We start from the raw sequence: 26,657 nt of genomic DNA, 5'->3' as shown, positions 1-26,657 counted from the left end.
GAAAAAGTGAAAAAGCAGGTTTTACTTTAGATTTATTTGAATGAATTTTTCGGAAAACTATATTTCTGTTCAATTTTTAAGACCTTTTATGTTTGCCTTTAAAAAATTCAATCAACAGGCTTGACTGTACTAAATGAGATTCAAAAAAAGGTGGAGAAAATATCAAAAAGAAAGGAATTAAACTGGCGCAGTTTTTTCATGAGAAGAAAAATGTATCTTTAGTAGTGTAAGTATAGAAGTATGTACATTGATGCATGCATTTTTGATTGAAAACATTAACCAGTCATAAATCTTTCACCGTTTACTCACTTCTTTTCTATTAACAAGCAAAAAAAAAAAAAAAAGAAGCAGAATGGATTAAAAATCAGCAGCCGCTCAACAGCCAATGTAAGGTTTGATCATTTCTCCTAACGTTTGATAAACCTCGCGCATGGTTAATCCCAACACCAGCGTAATGGACGTGCCTTCCTGAGCGGATGAGCAGTGACAGATGATGAGTTTAGTACCCTGAGGATTGCGCACAAGACAGTCAGTGATCTGCAAACAGCCATTAAACACCGCAGAGTCCCAGGCACGGTGACGGAGTCGATACAATCTCGACGAAACCGAGCAGCACAAACAGTTTTTAGTCTTAAAAAACAAATTTCAATTTACGTCACCGAATCGAAGACTTTAGGGTGGGGGGGGGGGGACAGCGACGGGACCGTTACGCATAACTTTTACGCACAGCTGCTGGAGATCAATGCTACCTGAAGCACGGACTACACTTTCGCTCCCACAGGTGTGACTATGTTAAGGGCGCGAACTGTGGGGATGAATGAAACGTTCATACTTTCCTGAAAACAGAACCAGCGTTCATGTGTGGAGCTTACATGGAAGAGCGTGCTGCGCAGCGTGCCAAAATGAGCTTTTACCGGCAGAGCTGGATGATCCTACAAATAGTCTTTGCGACTATTACAACTGTAAACACGCAAGGTAAGCGACCTGGAAACAGACTAAATGACGGTTTGTTGCAGTTTTATTAGATAAAAGTGTCTCAGAAATGGGAAGAAGAAGAACTTCGGAAACTGACCCTGTCTTACCGTCGTTTTTTGTAAAAACAAAAAATACAGTAAGGCAGCGGGTTAAACTATTTACAACCATCTCTAAAGGTCCAATTTAAAATTAATGATGTTGTGATTTGCTCTTCAATGTTGCTCAACGGTTAATGGCAGAATGGTGTCATAATTTTGTGCGCAACAACAACGCAGAGCATTTGACATTTTCCATTTAAACTTCAACCATCCTGTGATTCTCAGTTCTTCTGCCTCTTTGTGTCTGCTAGAAAAAAGGGCAAATCAAAAAATTTCATTCCACAAAGCAAACAAAGAAAAGCAGATCACTCATATTCCCATGTTCTCAACTTAACAACGAGAGTAGAATATAGGGAGAAGAACATCCCACAGGAATTGACTGCAAAGCCTTCAAACATTTTTAGATGGCAATTTCTAGAAAACAAATGTAGGCTGATTTCACTAAGATGACGAATATTGAAAAAAAATGTGATAACGTTGATTTTTAAAGCAGCTTTAAGAGTTTCTTTGGAAATCTATTCAGAGCATCAGCTTAAGCCTTCCTCAATCTCTCTGTCATTTCTCTACATCTTGTGTTTTCATTTCTTACACTCCCCAGCATCTCAGAGCTGTGCATGATATGAACAGTGCATCATCCCACACATATAAAAAGATCAGTTTTGTCGATTTGACAGTTTATTGTTGAGCCTGCTGTTGAGTAAGAGGTCAGATTTTTTTTTCAACTTTCATAAAAATCAATGAACTTATTTAATGCCATGTCTTTAAAAAAGCAAGTAAATCAAACCTCAGTTCAATAACAAAAAGTGGAAAACCTTCATACAGCTGGCAGTTCACTCAAAGGGGAACTCTCAGCAAAAGACCCCACTTAAAGCTCAGAAAAACTGGCAAACATCAAGGGATTGCATTTCAGATTCTACAGGCATCAATCAGCATATTAAATTAAAAAAAAAAAATACAGCCCAACTAAAAAACTATTGGAAACATGGTTTATATTAAAGGGTTTTTAAGAATACAAGAAAACAGCAACACACCTTACAAAGACAATTCTTAACAAAAGCTGTTTGGCCAAAGAAAAGACAAAGTATATGGACTGAGCCACACTATAAGACTAAGGAGTGCAGTCTTATTGGAGAATCATCTTTTTAGCACAGGGGTGGAGGGTTGAGGTTTTGAGCCTCAGCTTGGAGCCTGGGAACATTTCTGTCATCTTTAGAGCTATAAACTTTATAGATCGTGTTTTAAATCTATTATAAGGACATCTGCCTAACAGCTAACGACTGGCTAAAAGTAGAGTATGCAGCCGAACAGTTACCTCAAGACCCTTAAAATAATTTACTTTAACTATAGAGAACTGTGCTGAAACGGATACATATAAAACCATCTAATAAAGATTAGGTGTAGAAACATTTCATTCAAGTTTTTATTGAGTAATGTTCTTATTTTCTAATTGAATTTTGCATTTTTGTTTAGATACACAACATTTTATTTTTTATTGATTACTTTTTTAATTGTTGTTGATCTTTAATATGTTTTGTGTTAGGATTTGTTGGTGTGATTTGCACTTAAGGGCCACCATACTATTTAACTATTAAATCAATCCTATGACCAGATTACTTTTGTTAACACTTTTCGACTTTATGTTTGCACCTCCTGTTCTGACCCAAGTGTTATCACACCAAGCGTGAATTTATTATAAAGATTTCACTAAACCAATGAGTGCACTAACAGCCTTGACTGTCCTTTATTATGTTAAATAATGTTGCTATTTATCTCCTATGTGGACTCGCAAGTGTTTTGTGAACATTACTGATATAAAATCCTCAAACCTAGGAGCCTTATTGCAGGCAAGGTTACAAAAAGGTAATGATTTATTATGTTTAAAAGAGAATCAGGGCTCTTTTAAATGTAAACGGACAGGAAAGGTTAGTTGGTAAAAGATTAAAGACACATCAAGCTAAAAACACTCTCCCAGGTGTGTTCACACTCTGTGGTTCAGTTACGTCCATCAGCAGATGCCAAACAAACTCTGCATTCCAAGAAAAGCTAAAAAAAAGTGTAAATGTGAATTATAGCAATCAACCACACACATACACTTTTGCTTTACAAATGTAGACATTGTTGTCTGCACTTGTTCCAGAGTGGTAATAAAAGCACGTTGTTGAGTGGGCCCAACTTCTGTGTAAGACAAACTTTGAGACACAGTTAGATCATTTAATCTCTCAGTTCCTAATTAAAATTCCGGCTCCCATTGCTTTGTGTGCTGCTGCTGGGAAATGTGAAACAGTGTTGCACATATGGTAAAAGCCATTAGTGTACATTACAATTCACAGAGGATGTTTATGCTGTTTGACTTTAATGGAAGAAAGCTAAAAAGATTTATTGAAATTGAGGAAAAAGACCAACATGCTGATTGTGCCAATGAGCCGGGCTCCCCAAAAGGTTTTGACAATAGATAAAAGTGTTTCTAATAAAACTGGTGATGTGTGAATTTTCTAATCAAAGAAAGAGCAACTTGATCAAAACATTTAAGTGTTTAAAATGTATTATTATTATTATTATTATTGTGGGATTTTGCCTAAGAAAAAAAAAACATCCCAAAATCTAATTTATTGGGGGATTTGAAGTTACATAAAAAGAAGAGACAAAAACTTGATCTACAAAAACATTTTGGGACCCAGTGAATCCTCGATATTTTCTGTGACACAGCACCTAACTGTCATCAGTGCTGCAGAACCCAACACATGCTCTTCCCACAGCGGAACAATGCTGGATGGGAGCTCTTTTGAGGTGACCAGAGCACAGAAACACTGATGCTTTCTGACTTGACCGAGGAGAAAGAGATGCTGAAGATCTCAGACTGACAGATTTTCAGAGGCTGGAACATCTGGAGCACTTGGTGAAGTGGATTTGCCTTCATGTATTTCAGCAGGGGTGTGTGAAGGGAGGGGGGCACGGCATTCATCCAGACAGAAGTTCTGCTGACATGAGTTACTTGTTAAAATATATAAAACATCAGCTGAGCAGAAGGGGGTTTCCTCCTTACCTGCCATTCACAGAAATGCCTACAAAGTGACATACCAAACACATTCAAATGTGGCCCTTGATTAACACGAGAAATGAAAAGCGTTCTCTTGTATTTTGCAGCTCCAGGAGTGAAGGTATGATCATGCAGGCACTTAAATTTTTTTTTTTTTTTTTTTTTTTTTTACTGTGTTAATGTTGTCTGTTGTTTGGACACAGAGATCCAGTTTATATTTACTCCAAACAGAGTCGTTGCCAGTTCTGGCATTAATCAGCACATCTGTCGACGTGGAGGCTGGTGGGTTAAGCAACAGCAATCCAGACTCTATCTCCATCCTCTCTGTTGTGCAGCCTGTCGCCCACTCAGCGAACATGACTGACGCTCTTGACTATGTGGGGAAGGAGGGGGGAAAAAAGCTACGTCTGAGGGCTGCAGGCTGACATGATTGTGACATGCACGGCACACTCATTGCTTTGTGAACTGTCAGCCCATCTTCAAGGCTTTTTTTCCAGGATAGATGAGTGAGGTTGAAAAGCAGAAGACGACATGATGGGGAGGCTCATCAAGCGCCATGAGTCATGAGAAGATGCATTAAATGATTTTGACAGACAAAAAGCTTCAAATGTATCTAACTAGGTGAAGTATTCAGTGATAAACTTTTTAATGCTGCTATTTTCAGAATGCATCGACACACTTGGAGCAGCCTTCTTATTCTTTGTTTAGCTATTCAAAGGAACCAGAGTGGTGTGTTGTGTCACATATTCTCAGGGCAGAACAATTGCCTCCCTTCTTGTCAAAATAGAGTCAAGCCAGCTGTAGTAATCTTCATAACTCTACATGGGATTTAGATGTGCACACATAATGTCCGGATGACCTTTCCATTAAGCCACACACTTACCATTAACCTCTGGGGGCACATACGTGAGTATTTATTTAGTTGGTTTGCTTAAATGAAAATGCTTATATGAGTAGTACTTAAAAGTCACCTTTAAATCCCTGAATTCTCTGAACTGCTCAACATAAAACACCTGAAAGCCTCACTTTTGGAACAACGAAAAAAATGTCTGTTTTCTATCTTGCGCTAAAATAGACTAAATCGGCCTGATGAAAATTTGAGAAAAAGGCCCCTCATAAATATTGAGATGTAGAAAATGTACACGTTTAAGGCTTGAGCCAGAGGATCTACACTATGTTCATAAAGCCCACTACTTTAATATTGCTCCAAGTATCTTTCCTTTTACTGGGCTAAACCATAACTCATAATTACAGAAGAAACTACGTGTTCTTATGGTAGTGTGTCTGTCCTGAGATGAGAAGGATGTGAGTTCAAATCTTACCAAAGACTACCTGTTCCACACGCAGCATTAGTGGTTGTAGTGGAGGGTTAAAGCAACAAACAGTTTCTGTGCACAGCTGGGTCTGCATCTCACTCCCAGGGGATGGGTCAAATGCAGAGAGAATATTTTATTTTCCCAGGTGTGTGACAACTACTGGGACCTTAACTTCAAACATCGGCTTTATTCCATGCTCAAACTGTCTTTCTACTGTGAAAGATTTTCCATTTTTCTCCATCCAGCTCATCTCCTGTTACCCTGCTGAGACTTAAGTTCGCCATGATTGGACCTGTGCAGATTAGCCTGATGAGGAGTTGAAGTCAAATGTGCTCATGTAGAGTAATAGAGAAATGTGCTGAGCTTGGTTAGCCCTGTCTTTGTTAAAGATGGGCATTTACTTTCTTACTTTCTTATATATATCTATATATATCTATATATATCTATATATATATCTATATATATATCTATATATGTAATTATATATATATCTATATATCTCTCTCTCTATATATATATAGATATATATCTATATATATATATATATATATATATATCTATATCTATATATATCTATATCTATATCTATATCTATCTATATATATATAGATATAGATATAGATATAGATATATATATATCTATATATATATATAGATATATATATATATATATATATATATATATATATATATATATATATAGATATATATATCTATATAGATATATAGATATATATATAGATATATATACACACACACATATATACCAACATTTTTAACTTTAAACTTTTCAATACATCTATGAACTTAAATATTTTAATTTTTTTTTTTTTCATTCTTCTAAGCCTTCAAGCTCCTTAAATTCCCTTTCAAAATAGTGTTTTCTTGGGAAATTGTTTTTGTTTTTTACTAGCATGACTAACTCCTCCAATTATTCTCCTGAAAAACAAAAAAGGGGTCCTTTCTGAGCCACTAAGAAGTTCCAGTGACAAACTCTAAATGAATTGGGATGCTTATCTTTTTCTTGTACAGATTTACGTGTGTTTTCTTTTTTCACAGGATCAAATGTTTTGATTAACTGAGAGGTCAACGGCTTGTTCATGCACGTTTGTCAGGAAACAAAAAAACAGCTGTTCAGCCTCTGTTCAATAGCTTTAATACCATGCCGTCACAAGGTGCCCATTGGGAGTTCCATTATGATATTGACAATCCAAATTGGATACACGATGTTTTGTAAGTTCATATCTTCTGTCAGACTATGTTGAGGGCAAAGCTTAAGGCATAAGATTAAGCTCAGAAGCCCTTTTAATTCTTTAATGTCCCACTCAGCTGATCAGTTGGCCTTGGTTGGCCTCATTGATATGGTATTTCTTTTTTTTCGTTATCTAAAAATACAAATTAAATATTGTTTCTGTTGAAAAAACAAAGCTTAAAAATGAGATGGTCCTATAGCTCCATATAAACATGTTCACTGAGATTTTATGTTCTTGTCTTACAGATTTGTCAAGTAAGGAAGTGACTAACAGTAGAAGTCCAGTGCCTTTCCCTGTCCATCTGCCCGTCAGCTACGAGGTGTGGGATGCAGACTACCTCATCCTTAAGGAGGCAGGGCAGGACTTAATGAGGAACTCCAGCATGCAGAGTCACACTCAGCCCTTTGTTATTTTAAGAGCAAGCCGCCAGCCAGCTGTCAATGCCACCTATGGCACCATGTCCACAGAGCGCCTCGTGCCTCTGGATTTGGTCCAATCCGTGCAGCTCTTCAACGCCCCAGATGTCTTTACATTTAACTGGAAAATCCAGGCCTTTGTGTTGACGCCTCGGGTTTTTTCCTCCAAGCCCAAAGTGCGGATCCTCTTCTATGTTGCTGGAAGGGACTGGGTCAAGGGAGAAGAAGCCGGGGATGAGCTACCATGTGTGACAGTATATGCTTTCTGGCAGACCCAAGAGGTGAGGGGTTCCTGTGCCCTTGGAGGCGAGAGGGGGACTTGCATGGCTGAACTGGCCCCTGCGCCTGGCTGGTTTGCTCCAGGGTTGGAGGGCACCAGCAGGGAGAGGCAGGATCCAACTGCAGGGAACCCTGTTGAACTGTACTATCAGGCTCGGCCTAAAGTAAACAGGAGGTGCAATTCTGAGGATGGAAGTCGATGGGGGGGCCCACTGCAGCAAACAGAGTTTACTCCTGTGACTCCTATGCAGAGGATTGGAAGCGTACGTCTTCTACAAGTACCTAAGGGCATGGCAACCCTTTCTCGGCTAAAGCTCGGCAATGCCATTGTCATTAGGACATCCTCCAAACCTTTGAAAAAGACGGACATTGCCACATTCTACATCCTCATGGCCAGCTCGGCTCAGCTGACCAACTTCACTCTCAGGTAAGATCCGATTTTGCTTTACAGTTTTCAGATGCCTTGAGAAAAAAGGTGCCATCCGAGCATCGTCTTACTCATTAGCAAAAAACTCAGATTCACACTGTTTTATTCATCTTCTCGTCATCTTGCACAAATCCTGTTGCACCAAAAATAGGGCCATATTAAGGGCAGTCAGATAAAGCATGGATTATGGCATTTCTCTGAAAATATCATAGTGGTTTTTCTGAGCAATGTGGTAGATTATTTGCTTGAGCGCATCCTGATGACATTAAGGGCTGTTTCAGCTGCAGTAGTCATCAAGATTGACATGGATCAAATCAAGTCACGCGTGACTTGTTACTCTTAAAGGGTATACTCGCTGTGCCTTATCTGTGAGCTGGGTGAAAACCACATCACTTACAGGCTTATGTTCTCACTCTGCAATGCAGGACATTCCTATTTGACTAGAAATCACAGGGTTTATCTTACTATCTGCAAGTTTATTTTCCTGGATTTCGCTGTAATTCTTAGAGAAGCAAACCCAATATTTTAAAGAGGTTGTCTGTAGGCTAAATCATCCAAAAGTATAAGAATCATCAACTATCTACACCTGTAAAACTGGAAATGATGTAATCTATTCCACCTTGTTCTCCTTCTTTTATCAGTGCTTCTAATGGTCATCTGCAGTCTTGTCATCATCACTGTGCAGAGATCAAACAGCAAAGCAAAACTTGTCCAGGTTACCTGTCAGAACAGACAAGCCAAGATTTGCACAAACCTAATTAAAAATATGACTACCCCCACCCCCCTTATTATTTCAGACACTATCTGTTTTACTGCTGAGTAATGATCTGTCAGGAGGCCTGAAATGCTTTTTATCTAAGCAGTCTCAGAAAATAATTTGGTTTGTTTGTGCATGTCATAAATCTGTTTTTTGAGCCACGGCCATAAAGGTGTCCCAGTTTAAAACTGTATAGACAAGAAACTACATAAAGACCCTAAAAAATAATAACAATAAAAGTGAGCTGGCTCTTTGGCATCTGTCCTCATAGATTTAAAAGTGCTGCAACAACCAATCAATAGTTCTCGAAAAATGAATCCATTTCGAGTGACTTCCACTTTGGTTTGCTCAAACATGCTTCAGTGGAGGTGAACAGGTGAGGAGACAGTCAAGGATTATTAACTCTATTTTTCAGTCCAATTGTGAAAACTTGGAGAGGCAAATATTGACTGAGAGGAAAGCTATGTTCACTTTTCCTCCTCTCAGCTTTCAGCAGTTCTTTAAAAAAAAAACTAAAATGAAGTCTTGTCTTAGTAGCCGAAGTTCAATAAGTTGACATGGGAATCACTGGACTTAGACCAGTAGCTGCACATTTGTATATTAAAAAGGCAAAGCCATGCATATGTATTAATACTCTGGTTTGCTTTTCTCGCTGTCACTTTAATTTAAAAGAGGAATTAATGCCCACAACACAAACGTTATTTCCCCTCCTCATCCTGTCAGTTGTTATCATTGCTGCTCTAACTCCTTCACTTAGGCACCCAAAAGAACAAGAATTAAGAGCTGCATTACCAACTCTCGCATCCTCTTCCTCTCTTCTTTACATTCTTCCTCTCAGCAACCCTTAATCCATATTTCATGCACGTCTGTCCTCTGCTCAAAGCAGCTCCTATGCTTGTTTGGACGATTGGCGAATCTTGGAGTCGCTTAATAAACTTGATGACTAAACTCTGAATTTCCATTTTGCATGCCGTAAGCACAATTCACTCATTGTTTCGTTCAGTGGCATGGGCAGCAACACATCGCTGCCCTAACCTAGGCTTATCTTCACATAAACAAGTGCTCCACAGGCAGACCTCAACAGCTGTTTGTCGGCTCTGTTGCTGCTTGAATGTCCCATTAAGCCAAGTTTAATAATCTTCCATTAGCATGATAAACCCCCTTTAGTGATGTATACAAAGTCTACAGACACACACATTTGAAGATGGCTGAGAAAAAGATAAGCTACACTTGCCAATCATGTGAGGTTTGGCTGAGGGCGTAAAGTGCTTTAAAGTACCTCATGCAATAACAGCAGATTATTCTTTTGCATGAGAAGTTTAGGCATCACTCAGAAGAAAAGAAATATCGCTTTTTGCTTTTTGTCTTTGCAGATAATTGAAAATAGCTTGTCTCTTTAAAAGTTTTAATCCAAGGTAGCAGATTGACATTAGTTGACATTGAGCTTCTGGATCAATCTGACACTGTCTCCATAAGCTTTTCAACCAGGGAATCTAATCATACATCGGTGTACCAAATAGGGCTTTTACATCCGTTCTGAGAGCTGTAGTGCCAGCCATCTGGCAGGAGCGTTGGCATGAAAGTCTCGTCAACTCCCTGAACTGCTCCATAAGTACGATAAGCACGTTGCTGATGGCTGGCCATCAGACTGGCTAAACGGTGGACATTTGCCTACATAATTAATGAATGCATCTGCTTCTGATTGCATGGGGTTCACTGGTGGTACCGTGGCCCCGCAGCAAAGTAAATTATTATGAACTTATGTGAAATCTTTTGAAGCATCCTCATGGCAACACTGGGGACGTTTTCACCATTTTGCCATGTGACATGAAGAAGATTTTTGGGATGAAACTCAATTTCTGTGTATTGAGCAAGTTGTATGCTGTTTTGATACTTGGATGAATTGTGGAAGGCAACTGGAAAATCATTCCTGGAAGAGAAAAAACCTGAAACGATTTGGCGAGCAGGAATGTAAATGAGGGAACTGTGAGTATGCTGAATCTAAGACAACACTGCCACTCTTGGCTTCCCTGGTCAGAAGTGGGATGGATAGCAGGTGCAGCACCTGAGAGCTGCTTTCACATGCGATGTCAGCTTAGGTTTCCACAGCCATCCATCTTCTCTGCCCCGGTGCTTCCCTCTGCCCACTGCCACCTCTAGGTCTGCTAACTAAGACCATGGAGACTAGTTTCTGCTCCAAGCCACTCAAAAGAAAAATACCTCTCCTTTTTGTAGGGGATTCTCTTTTTCTCATTTTTACATGGGAGAAGCTCAAAGTAGAAAAAAAAAGGACTTCAGTAAAGCCCTCTTGTTACTGCCACTTTTTATTAGCTAGACCTTGACTTTCTCAGCTCAGTCCACAGAGGTGTTTAATCATGACAGGGCATGCTGCTCAGAGGCCATTACTAGATTAGCAATCCTCTTGATTTTTCTCATTAGTACACTGGATATGTCACCCCTCTAACATTACTAATTATAGTGAATTATTGTAGGTTATTCCTTTTTAGAACAGGGGAACCACACAGCTATTATTATTCTAGTTAAAATAATTTCAGTAAAACTCATAAAGAAAGTGTGTTTTTTATGTTTAATTAAGAAGAACTTACAGAGGAAAATTGTTAACATTTATGCTAAGTTGTGTTTCATGAGTGTAGAAGCTTCTCCTCAAGGTTCCACAGCTGATGCCACCAGTCGATTAACTCAGCTTAGCTAAGTGAAAAGGGGGCAAGGGGAGGTTGTAAAAACTAAATTGGCCCTGCCTTTCTTTTTTCGATCAATTCAACGACAAATGTACGGGGGCCCTGAAATGCAAATCACATCAGCAAATCACTCAATGGACATTCATATTCATATTCAAATAATTAAAAAAAAACATTGCGTTTTAGAAATCAAACCAAAATTCTATAAAATTCCTCTACCGGTTTCTTTATTTTGATTTCTTGAAATCCTTTTTTTCTTTTCTGAAATGTTTTTCTTTTTTACAAAAACCAGAAAAATAGGTATTTTGGGACAACGCTGATTGGACAATGACATTTCACCTTAATTTCAACTGAAGGTTATTTGGCGTTACACTGGATTTGCTCCATATTAATAATACAACTTTTAGAAGTATGCAAACATTGAAACCAGATTTGGAAAAAGGTATCATCCAATAATATCATAAGTACCTTCTTTTTCCAGTTTGTTCTTGTGTTATTTTTCTTTTTAAGTTTTCATTTTGATTTCTGAAAATTACTTTTTTTCCAAAGCGTTTCAGTTTTATTTCACATCAACTTTTTTGGAATTGTGTTTTGGCTTCTGGAATTTTTTTTGATTTCCACATGCATTGTTTTTTAAATTATTTGTTTTGCTTTTTGTAATTATTGTTACAATCTTCAATATGTGATTTGCGTTAAGTGAGATGCTGAGCCACCGTACAAATAGCTTTAGAAAACATTTGATCAAAATGCCAGCTGTAATTGGACAATGTTTTGGGCCTTTTGTTACCTTTAACAGGCATTGCAGGCAGGTTTCATTTTGCTATTTGCCCAAGCTAATCTGCAGCCCCTCACATCTAAGCCCTGTGTTTTTGCTTACTTGAAGCAGACTGTGTGCTTTGCTTTTTCCGTTGTTGCCTCTGCTGCCTCCTGAGAACCCTTTGACTGATAACAATCACCCTTTCCTGCTTTCCTCTGTTAGACACTGCCTTTCACATAGAAGCACCTTTCAATTACTGAAATTACAGGGAGCACCTTGGCAACAATAATCCACTCCCTCCCTGTTTTATTTGCTCTTCATAGTCAGAGGCTTTCAAAGGGTAGCTAACTCTGCACCTGAGTCAGTAAAGAGTAAAAGGTCAAACCTTAGACTTTCACTAAATGACCTGCAAGAGTTTATTAAGTGTCCTTTGATGATAAATGTGGCATCTATCCTTCTGCATTGGACACCAAAAGGGTTTTAACAAGCAAAGTCATTGCAGCGGGTGCTTTTTTTCATGTGTGTGCTCTTAGTGAACTTGTGTTAATCAAAGGAATGAGCTTCTGCGGAGAGCAGGTGGAAACAGGCAGTCTCCATGGTAATGACGGCACACTCATCCTACTCAGTTACATTTTTTTATAACTAGTGAGCTCTTTATCTATGGGAGCTTGAAGCAGCTACATTTGTTTACCCAGTTAATAACTAATAATGTCTTTCGCGACAGGACTGTATGTGTACAAATAAGGGGTCACTTCCTCTGAGAACTAAAGATGAATTGGTTAAACCCAGAAACAACCATTGTTTCAATCAGGAACTGGTATGAATTTTATTTTGCTTTGGTGATCTGGGCTGCTGCTTTAGCTTCTGCCACTGGTCAACATCAAGTGCTTGAATTGCTCTTGTTCTTATCATAGATTATTTCCTCTGAGACTCATAATGCGCTCAACACTTGTTCTTATCTTAAAGATTGAGAGATAAACCGCACAGCTTTACATGCAGATGAAAACCCAAAGATTTACATGTAAAGACTTGCGGGAATGATCTGACCCAACTTGTTTGTTTTGCAGTGAGGGAGACTTAGACAAGCTTTGTGAAAATAACTTAAGAAGCAAAATATATATTGATTTCCATCACTGCAACAGTCAACTGGATTTATTTTGCAATTTCACTTGTGTGCTTTTCTCTGCTTTTTGCAATTGTTACATAGGAGTATCTCATTAAAAATTTGACCCACTGCAAGCTGCTTATACAAGGAAAAGCCTGCTGAAAATGTCTGTTTGCCTGCACAGAGCAAACCATTTTCATATTAGAGACCCATACAATCCACTAGAGCATTTTATAGGACAGGGACGGGAGCAAATGAACATTTTTTTTTCTTTCTTTATTACCCCAATTGAATGGAATATAATGATGAGTGCCACTGACGGCATACAGACAATGTTTCTAATTTTTTTAAATTGCTCAATTGTCTGGTTTAGGTTTCACTATATTTTCTGCAACTGTGCTTTTCTTCACAAAAACCTTAAATGATGTGTGCATAAACCGGGAACTATAGATCTCAAAGTGGAGGTGCATAAATATTTTTAAAGCAGAATGTACTTTGTTTTTGACCTTGGTACTTCTTTACAGAGCTTTAGTGAAGAAAGGTGTGACCTTTCGAACTGCAACACCCAGTAACTCTTTGCTGTGGGACATCACTTTGGACATGGATGCAGATGGAGCCATTGCAGTTCTTTGCAAGAGAAAGGCTCCAATACCTGGAAAAAAGTAAGTGTAAGAACTCTTGACAATGCTCAAACTTTGGCTCTGGTCATCTAAAGTAGTTCTAGACTATAAAAGTGTTATTCCTGTAAAATATTTGTCCCAAAAATCTAACAAGAAATGTTGTTGCTAAAGTAGTATTGAGGTACAATAAAGTATGTCTTTCTCAATGGAGAAAGACATATGTACTTAAAGGACTCCACCTTCACTGCAGAAAATCTCTGTGTCTTGTAAGGACATCCATTATTCTACCTAAGCACTGGTTGGCTGCAGTTGCACATTTACCAGAAATACCTACCCATACAGTCCTGGGTAGGAGTAAAACATGCGTAACAGGAGACGCAAGAAATGCAAGATAGCATGGCAAAAACCTTTTAAAAAGCATCTGCTGATTTTTTGTTTGCTCAAACAAAACTCTTGATGCTTCTAAGAATGACTAAATCTCATTAAACAGGGCTTGAATATCCTCTCACTGTCTTTTCAAGTTCAACTGTTTCACTTCACTGACCTAAGACAGTCTGGGTTCAATTAGGGTTTAAGAAGTTAGATTTTATATAAATACTTGAGTCAAGTTGTGTTTTTTCACTCACGTACAACAAGTCAATGTTAATATAAACTCAGAAATGCTTTGTTAACTTTGAGCATTTTACAGCTTTTCTAATTCTTATGTATTAATAAATATAAAGGTGAGGATCATTTTGTGATTTTGTTGTTTATATTTGTATTCATAATTAATATCAAGAATATTTCAAGCAAGTTAAAATTTGTGTAGAATAATTTTTAGAAGCAGTTTTTGTTTATGCTTCTTCAGCACCACGGACAGCAACCGTTCTTAATATTTAATGTTGTCAGGACAAGAAACTTTGAAACTACAGTTAAAAGTTTAGTTTGTTTAACCACAAAATGCCTAATCAATGCAGCAGTCTTTAATACACCTGACTGACAAGCTAGCCATGCCATCTATTAGTTAGCAACATGTTTTATACTTGAAATACCAAAATGCTTTTAGGGGTTTACTTTTATCATGTCTTTTTCATCCTGAAAACATTTACAGCTATCATCAACCTTGCAACCATCATTCAGTCTACCAAGCTGCGCATTTTTGTTTGGTGTTCCAAAGAGATAACATTATCTGATTAACACTAAAGTAGGTCAGCTAAGGCCAATGATGTCAGCAAACACAGGGCAAACTGTGAAGGCCACTAAATAAAATAAAAAAAGAAAAGTGAAACTCAGAGGTGTTGCATTTTTCCAAGCTAAGAAATAATCTATTTAATTACCTAAATTTTACAGACATAAGCAGAAGCCAGGTTCTACGAATAATAGGTGACCACAACAATCTGTATAAACTTCATTGAGTTAAGTTTCAGGGCAGGAACTACGGCATTAAAAGCGAATGAAGGTCTTCAATTTGCTTACTGATCAATAAATGGAAATGGACAATGAAGCTTTTTTGCTAACCTTTTAGGATTGTAACTGATTTGGGAACACTTACCAAAAATGTTTGAAAATGTATATTAAATTTAATATATTATAGATTATGTATGTATTGTATTTCTCATACATGTATATGGATAAAAAACAAATCAAATACAAATTCATTCTTTGTTGGTTATATGTACTTTTTGTCACCTATCTGACCTCTTTTTCCAAATTAAAAATGACCAGAATATCATGACGGTAAACAAACATAAAATTGAGTTTAAGTCTAAATAAATGCTTTCACCTCTGAAAACCTTAAGCTGTAATTCACCTGTGCATTTCTTTGCAGTGCTGAATATTTGCACGAAACATTTTTCTAAAAAACAAATGCTTTCATCAAAAGTTGAGTAGCTTTTCTAAGTATTTATATGATTACCATAATACAGGTTTTCTTGTGAAGCAAAGGTCAGTTTACTAAAAATGTGTGAGATATTCTATGCAAGATACTTGCCTTAGAATCAGCAATTTTATTGACCTGTAATGAACAGTGTCACATATTTTTTGGTATTTATTCTCCAACATATGATAAAACTCAAGTGATTTTATTTCCTGTTTGTTATCTTGCCAGCTTTGAGAACATTTGTTGTCAATACATAAAAATGTTGTTTTATTCTTTGTTGAAGCAGCTTGGCTTGGAACTTGACGTTCTCTCAGACAAATCATTGGATTGTGATATTGTTGATATCAACCCTGCAAGCCTTACATGTATGACAGAAGGGAGGAGCCTGACTGAAGCCATTATCTTATGGATATCTGTGTTAATGCAGAATTAAGGGGATGTACCGTTCAAGCTATCTTCTTTTAATACTTGACCAGAATGCGATTACTATCTTTAAATCTCAGGTCTCAGAGCAATATGCTACAATGATTAAATTACAACAAATCTCTGTCTTGACCTTAATAAAAAGCATTTGTTTACTGTGTTGTTTGGCTTAAAACTTAATAAAGGATTAGTAAATATGATTTCCAATTCCACATTGTTGTTTATCTTGTGCAGAGAAGTGAGTAGTATGCAGGTCATGCTCATGCAGTAAAAAGGGCTTACTGAGTGTCGGCACAACCCTGACAATGATTTATACACACACATTGCAGTGAGTCTGATAATGTCCATGTGGTTATGTGCATGCTTATTGTGTTTCGGTGCACCGATTCATCTTTTCTATAGTTCCGTGCCAAGAAATAAAATCCAGAATACAAACATGGGGCATGCCAGAAAATTAAATCAGGGTTCTTTTTTTGCTAGCAACACTGAGGGGCAGTTAAAAGTTGGAGCAGCTCCTATTTTAGTGTAGTTCGCAGGATTGTCTATTCTAGGACAGATTCCACACTCGTTTAATAGACTTTGACACTCAGGAGCAAGAAGTGCAGCAAAAGAATTCAAGAGTAATGTTTTAGATTTTTCTTTCTTTCTGTTGTATTCTAATTTATTTGCTATCTTTTAGATTAGACAAACTAAATAATGGAGACGTTGGATATAGGGATTCGAAAATTATTACCCATTATTAGGGGTCTGGAACCTGAGGCTCCAGAGCCCAGTGTGGCTCTTTGAGCCCTCCATCAGGGCTTTCCGGTTTAAGAAAAATTGTTTCCAAATTTTAAAAAGTAACTGAAAAGTAAAAAAAGTAAAGTTACGGATCCCTCTGCAAGGCTCCTGACCATAGCAGCCATAATACTAATACCAAGAAACAATACAACAAGGGGTTCGGCTTCATAGTTTAAAAGAGTCAAACTAAAACATTTTGACAGACTTTTGAGCAACATTTCACACAGAAAATCCATTATAGTTTAGTAAGCACAACCAGAAGTCATACTTGTCAATTTCTAGGGTAGATTTTCTATTTCTGAACAAATCCAAGGATTTTAAGTGTGACATATGGTTCAAAAAGTACTGCTCTGAGTTATTTTAGTTTATTAGATTTACAAATTCCTGCCTGAGATGCACCACAAACAGTAAAATAAATTACGTGCGTTTCTTTAATCACTATTCACTTTACACTACCTACTGCTACATTTGCTGCATTTGAGATGGTCCATGTGATGTGAGGTGTCTTTTATTTTGAAAGGAAGTCATGTCTACCTTTGTCAGTAGTTATAAACTATTTCATATTTGGAAAATAACACATTTTCTTATTCTGCCTGTTCTATTGATGCAGGAAAAAAACAATAGTTTATTTATTTTTATCATATTAGTCACAATTACATAAATCCGAAGCAGCGCCTTATTTTTCTAAAGGGAGAAGTGAGACTTTGGGGTCAGTGAGAATTTGACCCGAATGGCTCTTTAAGTGTCTAAGGTTGCAGACCCCTGTACGCTACTAAGAAAAATGTTTCTCTAAAACAATCAGCATATAGGACACTTTAACGTATATAGGAATTTTAATTAACTCCCCAAAAAACAGATTTCTCTCTGAGAGGCTAGAGAATGGAAAAAAGGTTTGAGAAAAATTATCAAAACATTTCACATGAAATATTATAAACGTGTAATCGTTATTTCCTAAATATGAGCCTGAGCACATATTTTTCACAATAAAATGTAAAGTTTTCTGAAATTTTGTTGATTAATGGATTGACAATATTGGGTCAAACTAGAACCACTTTGATGGGTTCGAATAACAACTCCTGAAAAAAATAGTTAATAATATTCATGAAGAAATATTGTAGGTGAATCAGTCTTTTTTCCAGTTCATCAGAGAGAATTTATGGAATTAAGACAAAATTGATCATTTATCACAGATTGATGGATTTTTAATAACCACTTAAATCCTTTGAGGCATGCACTGCACTAATAAATAAGCAATTTCTGCTCTAAAAAACAGCTGTTTTAATATACGTAGCCACTGAAACAGAGTCAAACCAGGTTATCATCTTAAACTTTAAGTTTCTAAATAGAGTATCTTGAAAATTCCATAAAAGGTTATACCATACTATTTGTGAATATTCATCTCTTTGCTTCCAATCCAGGCTTGACAGCAGCCTGTTTGAGGTGCTTCAGATGGACTTCGAGGTCGAGGAACTGAGTAGTCTTCTGGACAGTCAGGTGATCATTTGGAAGCTGGAGCTGCCGTCTGCACCCAAAAACCTGGCAAAAACTGAAGGGGCCATGAGAATCTACACAACTCAGAGAGACTTTGTCGGTCTGGCTCCTCTCGTAATGGTGAGTTTAACATCAAACGTCCCACCTGATCTTGGTCAAATCCAGCACTAACATTAACTGCTAAGGATCAGAGCATAAAAAAATCTCAAAATTCTCTCTGCGCTCATCCATTCTTGTCCCGTTTTTCATATTTGCTTTGGATTGTTTGGTAATTGGGTTCTATTTTGAGCCAAGTATGGCCTTTTGCTGCAAACTGTCAACAAGCCGAAGCCTGTCGTTTGTGTTGCTCTGCACATTCCTGTTGTGTAATGTGTGGTCATCCTCTGCTCTGAACAGCTGCTTCATGTGCTGCTATTCTGGTGCTGCAGGCCTCTTTATGATACTACAGTACCTCTATAATTAATCCATGACATAATCCACGCCCCCTCACTAAACACCGAGCATTACAGCTTATTGAATATCAATGCTGAATGAATGAGTTGACACCTGATTGACCTTACAGTGTGAAATGATGACAGGAACTTTGCATTTGTTTGATTGCACATTAAAAATAAAACAAGCGACGTGTTTAAATTAAAAGGGAATCAAATTAAGATTTAATTTTTAGTCAGTGTAGTTACCAAACATTTAAATCTGTTTTATTGTTGTTGAGAAAAATATGTTCTGTGAAGCTATGGAGCTTTATTCACTGCAGTCTTTCTGCCCAATCAAAAGAATTAAATTTTGTTTAAGTGACAATCCACATAAATTAAACCTTTTGTATTTTTTTTTAGCTTAATTTAATTCTGCTTCAAATAGATAACAAATTTCTGTTTGCTTATTCTGACTGGATCATTTGGAAACCCAGAGCTTTACAAACACACAGAGAAAGACTCCAGCCTATAAAAGGAGTCATGATGCTCTCACTCACGCACACACACACACATAAATCAGTGTAAACAAAAAGTGAGATCTTTTTAATCATGTTAGCAGGATGGGAGGTGCTCTTCTTCCTCCAGTGATTCACTTTCGACATGACACATTTTTACATTTAGCTCATCTGATTCCTACATCAAAATGTGTTCGAGAAACTTTAGTACTTGCCTCTAACTTAAATGTTTAAACAGATTTTTTTGATCAAATCATCATTTCTGCATGAGAGGACATCTGTCAGCTCCACTTACAGAAGGCTCCACCCTGCATATATGTAGAGTTCATTCTTGGTTAGAAACCTTGCTTGTTTGGCCCTGTTTGAACTGACACAGCATCCCTTAAAGGAACATGCCTGAGCAGAGAAATCCCAAATTAGACTAACCTCCTCTGTGGGTTGACCCAGCTTTCACTTTGCCTCTACTCTGTCCTCCTTCCTACTTCTCAGTGGGGAAATAGCCTTTTCATCCCTTTAGGTCTGCCAGCTTAAAAAACCCACCTATATTTATCCTTTACTTACATGAACTTGATAATGTCACAAAGTGAAGTAAGAAAGAAAAAAAGAGGATGAAAAAACAAAAACGTTTGACAGTTTAGATACATTTTTGTTGTATTTATGAATGACTGTCTTTGTCTGACCCTGCAGGACACAGAGATCGTGAACACAGCAGTGCTGACGGGAAAAAAGGTTGTGATGCCTGTGAGGACGGTAGCAGTGGAAGAAGATGGAGCAGTTACAGATGTATCAGACTACACAGACTGCAGCTCTACTGATGAAGATGTCCTCAAGGTAGAAGGTTCTATTCTCCAATTAGAATGGTGTGTGGCTAAAGGGAAACAATTCAATCAAAATAACAAACCATTAGGACCTCGATATTCAGTTTAAAGAAAAAAAAACATAAAAATATGGAAAATGTGTGAAAATGCAACAGTACAAAAACATGGAACCTTTGGCACCATTGGCAAATTTCTTTTAAATACGGTAAGCAAAAGAAAACGGTCACTGGGGTTTTTATTTCTTATTTTAAGGAATACTTTCCAGTCACTAAGGCATTTATTCTCAAACTAAGATTTTACTGTCGGAAAACTTTCTTGAGAAGCTTTCCCAAGGGGGTTAGAAGAAGAGAACATTTTTCTTGAAAGGATTTTTTTTACTCTCTTAAGATTCCGTTTTTGCAGTAAATATAGTTTTGCCACATAATGCACGTGTGCTGAATCACCATGGATGTGTTTTCTTAATTTAAAAGGCAAAAAAGGCTACTCTTCAGTATGGGAAGGGTGTGTTAGACGATTGCCACTATTGCCCATCTTCCTTAAAATGATTGAAATATTGTGTCAGGACATAAATGGCAAAAAAGAGCCACAAAGGATGCATAGTGCTTAGCGACTGTAACACCTACGTCAGCACTTTTTTAAAGGTTTTTTTTTTAAATACAAAATAATCAGGAATGAAATTTTAATCTTAATTTTCTTTATGTATGTCCTCCATCATGAGGAAAAATCCTACAAGAACATGTTAAAAACACTAAAAACACCATTTTAATTGGAGTGGGTCTTAAAAAGGTTTTGAAGATAAAGAACTCTTTCATGTATTAACTTTACAAATACATTTGTTTTCCACTGTTTATGTCAGTTTAATGCATTTTTATTGTGCCAATTTAATTCTTTGAAGTCATTTTTGAAAGTTTAGCTGCTAAGTCAAAGGTTTTACCAGAAACCCATCTGCCTTTGTTTTTTCTTTTACGGTGAAATGAACTCCAACATTATTGCACTTAGGCTTTTAAAACTGTGAACAGTTTAATTACAAATCTGCTCATCAAAACTGACCCCAGGGTCTTTAGATCCTGAAACTCATGCCTTTTCTGCTGCAGGACTGAGAAAGGCTGACTGACAGAAGCCAGCTGTGTTTACTGATGAAATCGGAAAACAGGCTTCTACACCTAGAGGTCAAAGGTCTTGTTGTTTAACAGAATGAGCATTCAACATAGAAAAGCATAGGGACACAAGCTCATAGAAACTCTAGGTTAATCTAAAGTGGGATTAACGAGATTGAGACATCTTGGCCATGAGAAAATGTAATTTTCCCGCTGCCACATGACAGGTTTGACAGTTGAGGATATTAGAAGCAGATGTTGGTTAGCAAAAAGAAAAAAAAACAATGATGAAATGATATCAAAGATGTTCTTTTTTTACCTGTTGTTATTGTTATAAGATCATGGTTTCTGTCAGAGTAACAATTAATATTATCAGATTAATTTATATAATGTTTAATCTTTTTGATGTGAAATCTCACCTCAGAATTTTTTTATCTCTTCTGTTACTGATGTTGTAGTTGTTGAAAGATCTACTGAGACTAGAGAACTGAGCTGACATCACACAGGCAGACTCTGAGGCGAAGAGGGATTTTTAAAAAGCTTAAAGTAATAAAACACTAAAAAATGCAAAAGCACACTTTGCTGAAGTTCTCAGCTGGTAAAGCAGATCCCATTTCAGTTTTTCATAAATTGAAAACATTTGTATCAATTCTGAACTTAATGTGACAAGAACTCGATTCCCTCCTTGAGAATTAAAATATTAATTTTGAATATTTTCCTCAGGAAAAACTAATTTGAATAGTTTGGATTGCAAGAGAAAATGTCTTAAAATCTTTAAATATTAAAGTTAGACCAGTGCAGTTATTACTCTGGTCTAAGTCGAACTTCAACACACTGAAATCCAAATCGTGTCACAATCAAAGGCCTTTTTTTAACAATAAAATGAAGGAGAGATTTTCTTCAAAACATAATGAGATTTTGATGCGGGTTAGCGAACAGATCACTCACTGGAAAAGGATTTGTTTTTAGCTCCTGCTTCACCTGCAAGTATTACTTTTGTGCAAATGGAGAAAGAATGGTAGATATCTGAGAGTCTCATCAAAAATGGAATGCTTATGTTTTTGTTCTCAAAAACAAAAGTGAACTTAGCTGGTGAGTGTCATTTAGTCACAATAATTTACTAAAAGTGTAATCTTTTTTAAAAATCACTTTTAACCCTTTGATGTCTTAATTTATATCCAGAACAAATGCCATATGTGCGTCTGAAGAATTTACAGGTTTAGCTGCTAAACTAAAGATCATCTGAGTGCTTATGGATATTTTTTTGTAAAATATTAATGTGTTACTGCTCACTGATTTATTTTGTTGAGTATACCATATTTTGTATATATATTTGTTTTAAATTTTTGTATAATTTTAAGAGTATTTTTGAGTTAAAATGCATGTCAATGAAGTATTTCACACTCAAAAACAAGAGATCTCAGCATCCTATTTATGTCTGGATCGCCATGGAGATCCTGATAGAAGTTCACAGATTGGAGAGAACCCTTTTATTTAAGTTTTGTTTGAAAAACTCTGTTAGCTCACGAAGAGATGTGTGAATCCATCAGAAAAATCAATCAAAAAACCATGTGACTTACTCCCACGCTCTTTTTAAGCACATCTATAATACAGATAATCTCCACAAAATATATTATTTCAAATAAAATACATAAAATTTTATTTCAAATAATACCTTATTCCAGCTAAGCTAATCAGAAAATCCATTTTCAACATGGCAGTGCCCTATTCTGGGTATGAGCTAATTAAGATTGGAATATTGGCAAGCATGTCAATGGATTTTTTTTGCATACTGCAAACTAAGGACACAGCCGATCTAAAACAGCTACAGACAGTAAACAGTTTGTTTGCTGCAACTTGTTACTTTTTTTTTCTCAGACAGTTTTCAAGGGTCAATGCTAGGGGGGGGAGGGGGGTGTATAGTGATATGGGCACATGATCAAAATCCATGGATATGGTACATCAACAGGAAAATCCTCTGACATCTTGTTTATGCATCTCTATCAGCTTGTGATTGAATTTCAATGTCATGTATCCAGCGTATCTGAGAGGCTGCTTACAGAACCAAAGAAGACTTCCTGGCATGTAGCCTGAAATGTTCATGAGATCTTGGAGTGGCTGTGGAAAAACTTCCAAAAGTCACTTTTGAAATTAAGCTGTAATGAATGCACTTGGGAAGAGGACTGATGTCAGCACTGCACCACATGATATTTGGATTACCATAAAACTGCGATGCTGCCTCTTCCTAATGCTTCGGACTGGTGATCATCACAGTAGTTTATTACATTCATCTGACATTACTGTGGTAACATGCAGTGCATAACTGCTGCAAGGCCATTTGTTGTGGTAAGAAAGGTCTATTTGTTACAACTGTGACTTTTATGGGAATATTTTATTATTTTTTGTTAGGAGACAACAATTTTCTTTCAGGGACAGCCGTCTCACTCTGACTTTAAAACTAAATGTTTTTGACACAACTTTTTTTTTCATTTTTGTTCTAATTGATTTTTTTTCAATCTTTCAGGTGTCAGACAGGTGTGATTATGTTTTTGTAAATGGCAAGGAAATCAAAGGCAAGGTGAAGATGGCGGTAAACTTTACCTACAGCTACCTCAGCGCTCAGCTGGAACTAAACGTGTGGATCCCTCAGCTCCCTCTCCAGATTGAGTTGTCAGACTCAGAGCTGAGCCAGATCAAAAGCTGGAGAGTGCCCATACTGACTTCAAAAAGGTGGGATACAGTTGTTTAGCATACCCCTCTTTCTTTTTGTTTTGGAATAATTCAGTTTGAAAAAAGTACAATATCTCCTACAGGATTTGTGGGTTTTTCTCTCTTATGGGAATATCTATGCGTCAAATTCAGAAACATGGTTTAGTTTTTAAAGTATGGAAAGGTAAGAGTTACATCTGTGTGCCTTTACTTTAGATCTGGCTGGAACAGCGATGAAGCCCAGCAGAAGGGAAAAGGCTGCATGCTGCAGCTTCAGCATGCACTTGTGCGAGTGCTGACTTTTTTCGTGGCAGAGCAAGAAGACATAAGAGATCCTGTAGCCTACTTCCTCGGCTCTGACTGGCAGGTGGATGTAACAAGGTTGGTCCGATTCTTCATGAAAGTGGAGGACACACGCGTTGCACGACTTTATGAAGGACGGATACTGTCAGGCCGAGATTTTGGGACCACAACCATCCAGGTAATGTATAAAACAATGGTTTATATCAACCTTTACATGTTTATTTGTCTTATACCCTCTGGGTTGTGAAAGAGTCATTTTCTTTTGTATACATGTCTAAATTCAAAGTGTAATACTTGTCTTTAAAGCTAATTGAAAAACCCAATATCAATACCCCCTTTACGTTGTCTTTCACAAATCTCTGACAGGTATTTTCCCCATTCTCCAACGCTGTCTTGGCCAAGACAACTGTCAGTGTTGTGGACGAAAAAGTTAGCATCACAGAGTTAGGGGTACAACTGGTCACAGACCTTTCCCTGACTTTGCAACGCAGCTCAGGAAGTAACAGGGCGATCTTGGCTACAATCACAACACAAGAAGTTCTACAAAATCCCAAAGAGGTGAGGTTCATTTAATTTTTTACATATCCGAGGAAAAAAACGTTTTAAATCCTATTTTAAACTTGTATTATGTTTTTTTTTCCTCACAGGAAGCTTTGGTCAGTGCCTGGCTGCAGTTCAGCGATGGCAACCAGACACCCCTTGACATTTATGATCCGGCCTTCTTCCGTGTGACAGTAGCGTCCTTAGATCAAGGGGTGGTTTCAGTGCAGGGCAAACCTCCAGTCGTGGTGGCAGAAGGAGAGGGTGAAGGAGTCCTGGTAAGAGTGGAGATGTCCATCTGTGAGGACTGCCAGAAGTCAAAACGCAAAAGTACTGTGGCAGTAGGCAATGGCAGCCTGAAGGTCAAGTTCCAGGTGAACACCCGACGGCCAGCTGGCAATACCCGCAGCCTTGATCGAGGCACATTTGGCAACAAAGACAATAGCAGTGACTATAGCAGTGATGTGGTAGACGTGAACAGTGAGAGGACGCAAAGAAAGCCCTCGCAAGATCTTCCAGCACAGACCTCGATCTCCAACAAAGAAGAGAGTGCCAATCAGAAGATCACAACAACTATGAAGTCTACAGAAAGATCCGTGATGACCAGCGGCAGCCTGGGAGGAGTTGGCAAAGCTAGGAATTCAGGAATCACTGGCAGTACTGCCAGTGTGGTGGACTTTACCCTCATGAAAAGCCCGGAAGATAACAGAAAGGGATATAATTCGGATAATTTGATACTGGAGGATTTGAATACTCTTAACTTCACGAGCACCATGAAAGCTCCTGGGAATCTGGTAAACTACAACTTTCCTACCAAGGGGGAGACACCAGAACAAGAAGCCGTGGAGGTAGACATCGGTGGTGAGGAAGCACTGGCTAACAGGCCCCTAACAGACTTAGAGATCGGCATGTACGCTCTCTTGGGAGTTTTTTGTCTGGCGATTTTAGTGTTTCTAGTGAACTGTATTTCATATGTTGTTAAATTCAAGCATAAAAAGCCTCCCTCTCAGGGCCAGGAACCCACTGGGCACAGACACGACTGGGTATGGCTCGGCACAGACGCCGAGCTGGTGATGACTGTGCCTGGCAGCCCTGTCCAGCAGGACTCCCAGACCACCACCACTGTGATAGACATTGGGCCTGACAAGACTGCCACTCTTTCTCGAAGGCCCAGCTGCCTGGCCTCTATGACAGACTCTCCCCTCAGCTGTGCGGTCTCGCAGAGGAGCAAACCCATGCAGACTGACTCCCTTCATTCGCCCACCAGCAAAAGAAAGAGAGTCCAGTTCACAACTTTCTCCACGCTGGAACGCCAGCATTCGCCCCATCTTTCATCCAAGGAGAACGGCCATGGTATACACTGGGTTGGGAAGGAAGAGAGCTGTTGGGAGGAACCTCAAGTGCCCATCACAGAGCCTGGGGATCAGTTATAATGAACCAGATCAGACCTCACATGTACAGTAGATGTGGCTTTGATCACCTCAATGCCTTTGCCAAGAACATATGATTTTGTAAAAATGCCCACTCCACAACTCATTGCCTATTACAGCCTTTTACATGTACATGTACTGTATATTGTACATATCGCCTGTCAGAGAGTGAATTTGTGTGATGTTTTCATATTGCTGACCAGTTGTATTCTTAATCACACAATACTTCAAGCCACAAAATGTAAAATGCTGCATGTGGATATTTCCATCTCTACATTTTTGCACTCAGAAGCTAACGTGTCTATAAAGTCCAAAGATGTTAAAAACACAAGTTTTAAATCAATTATTAGTTAAAAGACAGAACTTGATCTAAGAAATATCAAATTTACACAGAATTTAGCTCACATGATGACTGATGACCAATTAAAATGGGTGTTTGTTTGTTTTTTTAAAACAAGACTGCGTGATTTGATTTTTTTTTTTACTGGGACATCAGGACTTTTCAAATTTAGTTAAAGGTGACATGTACGGTTCGCAGGAT

General features: G+C 37.8%; 1 protein-coding gene across 1 annotated transcript; it reads left to right on the top strand.

The window, feature by feature from the left end:
- Nucleotides 1–686: 686 nt before the first annotated feature.
- Nucleotides 687–26,387, top strand: LOC101166056 (transmembrane protein 132D-like). The gene is made up of 9 exons (XM_011479424.3): nt 687–975; nt 6,925–7,801; nt 13,644–13,781; nt 18,219–18,411; nt 19,907–20,050; nt 23,659–23,864; nt 24,060–24,324; nt 24,513–24,704; nt 24,794–26,387. The coding sequence occupies exons 1-9, from the start codon at nt 858–860 to the stop codon at nt 26,117–26,119; spliced, it is 3,459 nt and encodes a 1,152-aa protein (XP_011477726.1). The 5' UTR covers nt 687–857; the 3' UTR covers nt 26,120–26,387.
- The last annotated feature ends 270 nt before the right edge of the window (nt 26,388–26,657 follow it).

The sequence above is a fragment of the Oryzias latipes genome, chromosome 9, assembly GCF_002234675.1.
Source record: "Oryzias latipes chromosome 9, ASM223467v1".
In the NCBI taxonomy this organism is placed as follows: Eukaryota; Metazoa; Chordata; class Actinopteri; order Beloniformes; family Adrianichthyidae; genus Oryzias; species Oryzias latipes.
This window is presented reverse-complemented; position numbering and strand designations above follow the sequence as displayed.

Bases quoted from the DNA above. Each gene is read 5' to 3' on its own strand.
- LOC101166056 (XM_011479424.3), top strand. From the start codon at position 858: ATGTGTGGAGCTTACATGGAAGAGCGTGCTGCGCAGCGTGCCAAAATG. The intron at 24,325-24,512 runs GTAATGTATAAA...AATCTCTGACAG, and splicing joins TTGGGACCACAACCATCCAG to GTATTTTCCCCATTCTCCAA. The intron at 24,705-24,793 runs GTGAGGTTCATT...TTTTCCTCACAG, and splicing joins TTCTACAAAATCCCAAAGAG to GAAGCTTTGGTCAGTGCCTG.